Raw genomic sequence first — 6571 nt, 5'->3', positions numbered from 1 at the left:
AAGCGCTTCACAGCCAATGAAGTACTTTTGAAGTGTAGTCACGGTTGTCTTTTCAGAAGCGCGGCAACCAATTTGCGTACAGCAATGTGATAATGACTGGATAATCAGTTTTTAGTGATGTTGTTTGAAGGATAAATTTTGACGAGGACACGAAGGAGAACTCTCCTGCTCTTCTTCAAAAATAGTGCCATAAGAACTTTTACGTCCACTTTGAGAGGGCAGACGGTGTTAGATCCATGATTCTGAGGATATGCTGTTATTCAATAATCACACGGATGCTGTAAATTAACAATAAACAGGTCTTTACTGGAGGAGGGTAGTCTCAAGACTGGGGGTACAGAGGCATGCGCAAAGCTTATATACAGGTGTGGTCACTGCCGGTGCTACAGTATACAGGAGCTGTAAAAGTAGTTCTGTCTTAAAGGTACATACACTACAGACGGGGCTTCAGTTTAACGTCTCATCTGAAAGACAGCACCTCCGACAGTGCAGCACTCTCTCAGTACTGCACTGGAGTGTCAGGCCAGATTTTTGGCTCAAGTCTCGCAGAGTTGACTTGAACTCACAATGTTCATGACTTAGAGGCGAGAGTGCTTCCCCCTGAGCCACAGCTGACACCTTTGCTGTAGCAGCTGGGGGAGCTGACATTTTTTAGGCCCACACTTGAGAGCAGTAACATGGGTGAAGTACTTCTCATCCATGGAACTCGGCATGTCATGTCCTGAGGCCGCAGGTTGACAAAGTGACATTTCTGAGATGCCATGACACATTGGTGTCAAAGTGTCGTGGCATCTCAGAAGTGTCATTAGATTAGACTGATTTATTTAATGCAATATTTTTTGTTCCTGTATATTTGGATTAAGCTGGCTTGGCTTGAATGACTCGCTCAGAGACAGTTTAGATTTATTTGAGCCCGGAATGTTAATGCGGCGCTGGCGGTGCGGTGGGGGGAACAGCCGGCGAACGGGACCGTTTACGTGTGCGGTGTGCGCAGGGAGAATATTTCCGGGTGGATGAGCGCCGATTCAATGGCCGCTGCCGGCAATGAAGGTGGCGGAGGGAAGATGAGCGGTGAGGTGGATTCTCTGCTGCGCTGGTGTCAGGAGGAGCTGGTGCAGAAGTTCAGCCTGGAGGTGAACGAGGAGCTGATTCAGTGAGTGGGAGCGGGCGGCGCGAATCTGCAGAGGCTGCGGCGGGAGAAGAGTCTCTGGGCCTGGGGTGCGGGCTTTGCCCTTTACCCCCCTCCCCTTTACCCCCCCCACCCCTTTACCCCCTTACCCCCCTCCCCTTTACCCCCCCACCCCTTTCCTTTTACCCCCCTTCCCCCTCTTCACTTTTGAAGGCTCCATGTGAGTTTATGGGTTAAAAGGGCCATTAAACTGGCTGCAAAGCTTAAGGTCTACAAGGCAATAGTTATAACATCCTTGCTGTATGCGTGCGATAGCTGGACCACTTGCAGTCGCTACATCATTTCCCCCGAGGTTGCCTCAGAGATCCTGCGAATTCGACGGTGGCACAAGATTCCAATCGCTGAGGTCCTCGGGAGCAAATATGTCAGACATAAAGGTGATAGTAATACAGGTGTAGCTAAGCTTCGACTGAATACGAGACTGCCCAACAAGATATTCTTCGGTGAGCTGAACTTTGGTAAATGCTCTGTTCTAATGACAAGAATTTTCTAAGGACCGACCTTGCGGGGGCGGGGGGAAAAAGTGGCATCTCGACTGACACATGGGAGCATGATGCTTGTGGCAAGAAATGATTCATGATGGCACGACAAAGATTGAAGTGAGTCGTAACAAGCTAGCTAAGGAAAAGAGAACCCAAAGGAAATTGAGGAAAGATCACCCCCCTGGTCAACCTGACATCCGATGTCCTGTGTGTGGGAAACATTCCTTGTGAAAATCGGACTTTACCGTTGTATACGAACCCACAACCTAATTGGAGATGGATCAGAGGTAGAGAAGTGGAGAGGTTGAGGGAGAGAATTCCAGAGCTTAAGGCCTAGGCAGCTGAAAGCACGGCCGCCAATGGTGGGGCGATTAAATTTGGGGATGCGCAAGAGGCCAGAATTGGAGGAGCGCAGAGATCTTGTTGGGTTGTAGGAGATTACAGAGATAGGGAGGGGGTGAGGCCATGGAGGGATTTGAAAACTAGGATGAGAATTTTAAAATCGAAGCGTTGCTTAACCAGGAGCCAGTGTAGGTTAGTGAGCACAGGGGTGATGGGCGAACGGGACTTGGTGCGAGTTAGGACACAGGGAACTGAGTTTTGGATGACATCAGGTTTACGTAGGGTGGAATGTGGGAGGCCAGCCTGGAGTGCGTTGGAATAGTCAAGTCCACCCTTTGTGTGATAAGATGCTTCCTAATTTTGTTCCCGAATGGCCGAGCTCTGATTTGAAGATTTTTAAGGTTGCTCGAAGGCACACGAGATGGACCTTGGTCTTTTCTTGACTAGCGAGGGCTATGTTCACAGTGCTACTGCATAGAGGTGTGCCACATTGAACTTGAGGTTAAGTGCATTGATGGGGCAGTGTGCTGGGACCTTTAATCTGCATTGTGTTTGACACAGGATTGCCTGGTGCTACTACTGGGGTGAGCAAGGCTTTTGATAAGGTCCCACATGGCAGACTGGTCATGAAAGTAAAAGCCCATGGGATCAAGGCAAAGTGGCAAGTTGGATCCAAAATTGGTTCAGAGGCAGGAAAGAAAGGGTAATGGTCGAAGGGTGTTTTTGTGACTGGAAGGCTGTTTCCAGTGGGGTTCCGCAGGGCTCAGTACTGGGTCCTTTGCTTTTTGTGGTATATAGCAATGATTTGGACTTGAATGTAGGAAGTATGATTAAGAAGTTTGCAGATGATACAAAAACTGGCTGTGTGGTTGATAATGAAGAAGAAAGCTGCAGACTGCAGGAAGATATCAATGGACTGGTCAGGTGGGTAGAACAGTGGCAAATGGAATTCAATCTGGAGAAGTGTGAGGTAATGCATTTGGGGAGGGCTAACAAGGCAAGGGAATACACTGTAAATGGTAGGACACTGAGAAGTGCAGAAGATCAGAACGACCTTGGAGTGCATGTCCACAGATCCCTGAAGGTAGCAGGACAGGTAGATAAGGTGGTTAAGAAGACATACGGGATACTTGCCTTTTATTAGCTGAGGATCGGGTGGGATATGTGTCGGTGCAGGCTCGATGGGCCGAAATGGCCTCTATCTGCACTGTGGGGATTCTGTGTGATTCTGTGACAAGAGCAGGGAGGTTATGCTTGAACTGTATAAAACACTAGTTGGGCTGCGAGCAGTTCTGGTCACCACATTACAGGAAGGATGTGATTGCACTAGAGAGGGTGTGCAGAGGAGATTTACCAGGATGTTGCCTGGGCTGGGGAATTTTAGCTATGAGGAAAGATTGGATAGGCTGGGGTTGTTTTCTTTGGAACAGAGGAGGCTGAGGGGAGACCTAATTGAGGTGTATAAAATTATGAGGGGCCTAGATAGAGAGGATAGGAGGGACCTATTTCCCTTAGCAGAAGGGCCAATAACCAGGCGGCATAGATTTATAGTAATTGGTTGGAAGTTTAGAGGGGATTTGAGGAGAAATTCTTTCACTCAGAGGGTAGTGGGGGTCTGGAACTCACTGCCTGAAAGGGTGGTAGAGGCAGAGACCCTCATTGCATTTAAAAAGTACTTGAATATGCACTTGAAGTGTCGTAACCTGCAGGGCTACGGACCAAGTGCTGGAAAGTGGGATTAGGCTGGATAGCTCTTTGTCGGCCGGCACGGACACGATGGGCCGAATGGCGGCCTTCTGTGCTGTAAATTTCTATGATTCTCTGATACCCTCAACACAAACTTTCAATTTCTCCTCCCACCCAACCCCCAACTATATAAACCATTTAGGAATTGTGTTTTTTTTAATGTACCCAGGTATATCCTGTCGATTGAGAGTGCGGAGGAAATTGAAGAGTACGTCGCTGATTTAGTTCAAGGGACTGATGGGAAGAAACAGCTTTTCATTGATGAGCTTCTGAAAAGGTGGAAGAGATCACAGGAATCCCTTACTCCTGGACAAGTGCAGTTATACAGAAAAAAAGATGGTGCGTCCGATTGTAACACAGTTGGAATAAAATGCCCTTCGATTTTTCTAATTTTTGGAAGTCCGAATTTAAAAACTATAATTTTATTCCTGATTTCATTTCTCATGAATTAGATTTTTAATATGGAGCTAAAGGAAAAGCACTCTGAACAGTTAACCATATGCTTTGCTAATCCAGAGCAGTACTGAGGGAGTGCTGCACTGTCTGAGGTGCCGTCTTTCAGATGAGACGCCAAACCGAGGCCCCGTCTGCCCCCTCGGGTGGACGTAAAAGATCCCATGGCACTATTCAATAAAGAGCAGGGGAATTCTCCCCGGTGTCCTGGCCAATATTTATCCCTCAAACTACATCACAGATTATCTGGTCATTATCACTTTATTGTTTGTGGGATCTTGCTGTGCACAAATTGGCTGCCACCTTTCCGACATTACAACAGTGACTGCACTTCAAAATGTACTTCAATGACTGTAAAGGGCTTATGGATGTCCTGAGGTTGTGAAAGGCGCTATATAAATGCAAGTCTTTCCTTTTGTAGAGGTTCCAGATTCATCAAAAGCAAGCGACCAGCTCAGGAAGTCCAAGCGAAAAGGTCGAAACAAGCAGGAACCGTTGCTTGTGCCTGAGGGCCAGCTCCCAGCAGAAGAGGTTAAAACGCCCATGGATCTGGTAAAGGTAAGTACTGGCAGTCTGAAGGCAACAAAACATTTTTATATTTGCACCGAGGAATGACAGTGAAACTCTGCCCTCCCTACTTCGTGGCCGTACCAGCGTTGAACACTCCCAGGCCGTGTAGAGCAGAATAATAAATACAGGCCCCGTGACTTGACATTACTTTATTGTCTCAATCAGTCTCACAAAACAGAGGAGGAAGCCATTCAGCCCCTCGAGCCTGTTCTGCCATTCTGTTAGATCATTTCTGATCTGTCCCTCAACTTGCCTTTTCTCCATATCGCTTGATAACCTTACCCAACCAAAAAAACTTTTAATCTCAGTCTTGAAAATTTCATGTGACCCAACATCCACAGCCTTTTGGGGGGAGAATGTTCCAGATTTCCACTACCCCTTTGTGTGCAAAAAGTGCTTCCTGATTTCATTCCTGAACAGCCTAGCTCTCATTTTAAGGTTGTGCCCCCTTATTCTGGATTCCCCCACCAGCAGAAATAGTTTATTAAATTTAATTTGCCCTAAACCTTTAACATTTTAAACACCTCAATTTACATCACCCCTCAACTCCATCTGCCATAGTTTTGCCAACTCACCTTAATCTGTCTATACCCCTTCCTGCTCCTGTTGACTGAACTTAATATTCCCCCTAATTTTGTGTCGTCTCTTGGATAGAGAACTCTCTCTCTTTTCATCCATGTCATTAATATACAGGAAACTTTGGTTTATCCGGAGGTTAACTGTACGGAATGCTCGAGCCACCGGCAAAAATCAGGAGCCGTTTCGTGAGGGTTTTTTTTCTTTTTGTTGCTTTTTTCTCAACAGTCAAGCTCTGCAAGGTCTCACTGAAGCTGTTGCTAAGCTACAGAGACGCTTGCAAGGTACGGCCGACTGTTTAGAAGCTGTACAGGGTTTGTTGCCAGATACGGAGCTCAAAATCTCTATGTTTCAACATTAGCGCTGGTTTGTTCGGCAGTTTTGAGGGAACGGCAACAGCTCGGTCCCGTCGGTGCCGGACAGTACAAAGTTTCCTGTATATGGTGAAAAGCTGAGGCCCCAGTACAGATCCCTGGGGAACACCACTGGTCATATTCCACTAATCCAGAGTACATTCCCTTTATCCCTACTCTCTGTTCTATCTCCCAACCTACTATTAACCCATGTCACACTTTTACTTTTAATGATCTCTTCTATGGAACATTATCAGATGCCTTCTGGAAGTCCATATAGGAAAGATCTGTAGACATTCCCCTATCAACCACCTAAGTGACCTCCTCAAAATAAAAATTCAACTAGATGAGTCAGACATGACCTGCTCCACAAATCCACGCTGATTCTCTTTGAGCAGCTCGTACTTGTCCAAGTGCTCGGTCACTCTGTCCCTGATGATAGATTCTAATAACTTCCCCACAACTGATGGGTCTGCAGTTACAAAGTCAGTCTCTCCCTCCCTCCCTTCTTAAATAATGGAGTGACATTTGCAATTTTACACTTCATAGGCCCAATTTCTGAATCTGGAGAGTTTTGAAAAATTGGGACTAACTCGGCTGCAATTTCCCCACCTATTTATTTTAATATTGCAGTGGAAGCCATCAGGTCCTGGAGGTTTGTCTATCTCAAGTCCCACTATTTTCTCCATTACCATTTTGTTATTTGTATTTAATCTACTCCGTTTCCTCCCACCCCCACCCCCCCATGACTTATTTTTAGGTTCCCTTGTACTGCTGGTATTTAGTCCTCTTTCTCCACTGTGAAAACTGAAATACTCATTTAACAAGTCTGCCATTCTCTTATTATTCATTATAGTCTT

At 46.3% G+C, this 6571-nt stretch overlaps 1 protein-coding gene across 2 annotated transcripts in view; it reads left to right on the top strand.

The window, feature by feature from the left end:
- Positions 1–953: 953 nt before the first annotated feature.
- trip4 (thyroid hormone receptor interactor 4) overlaps positions 954–6571 on the top strand; it is a 111054-nt gene continuing 105436 nt past the window's right edge. Inside the window, exons 1-3 of one of the 2 annotated variants that reach the window (XM_085972147.1) lie at positions 954–1153; positions 3929–4098; positions 4634–4770. In XM_085972147.1, coding sequence (XP_085828273.1) covers positions 1014–1153; positions 3929–4098; positions 4634–4770 — 447 coding nt within the window. In that variant the 5' untranslated portion in view covers positions 954–1013. The remainder of the gene's footprint in view (positions 1154–3928; positions 4099–4633; positions 4771–6571) is intronic. The other variant, XM_085972146.1, reaches the window with a different exon arrangement.

This window comes from Somniosus microcephalus, chromosome 32 (genome assembly GCF_052327205.1).
Source record: "Somniosus microcephalus isolate GS21.2 chromosome 32, FLI_Smic_1.0, whole genome shotgun sequence".
In the NCBI taxonomy this organism is placed as follows: Eukaryota; Metazoa; Chordata; class Chondrichthyes; order Squaliformes; family Somniosidae; genus Somniosus; species Somniosus microcephalus.
Note: the sequence above shows the minus strand (reverse complement) of the source record. Positions and strands in the feature narration are given on the sequence as shown.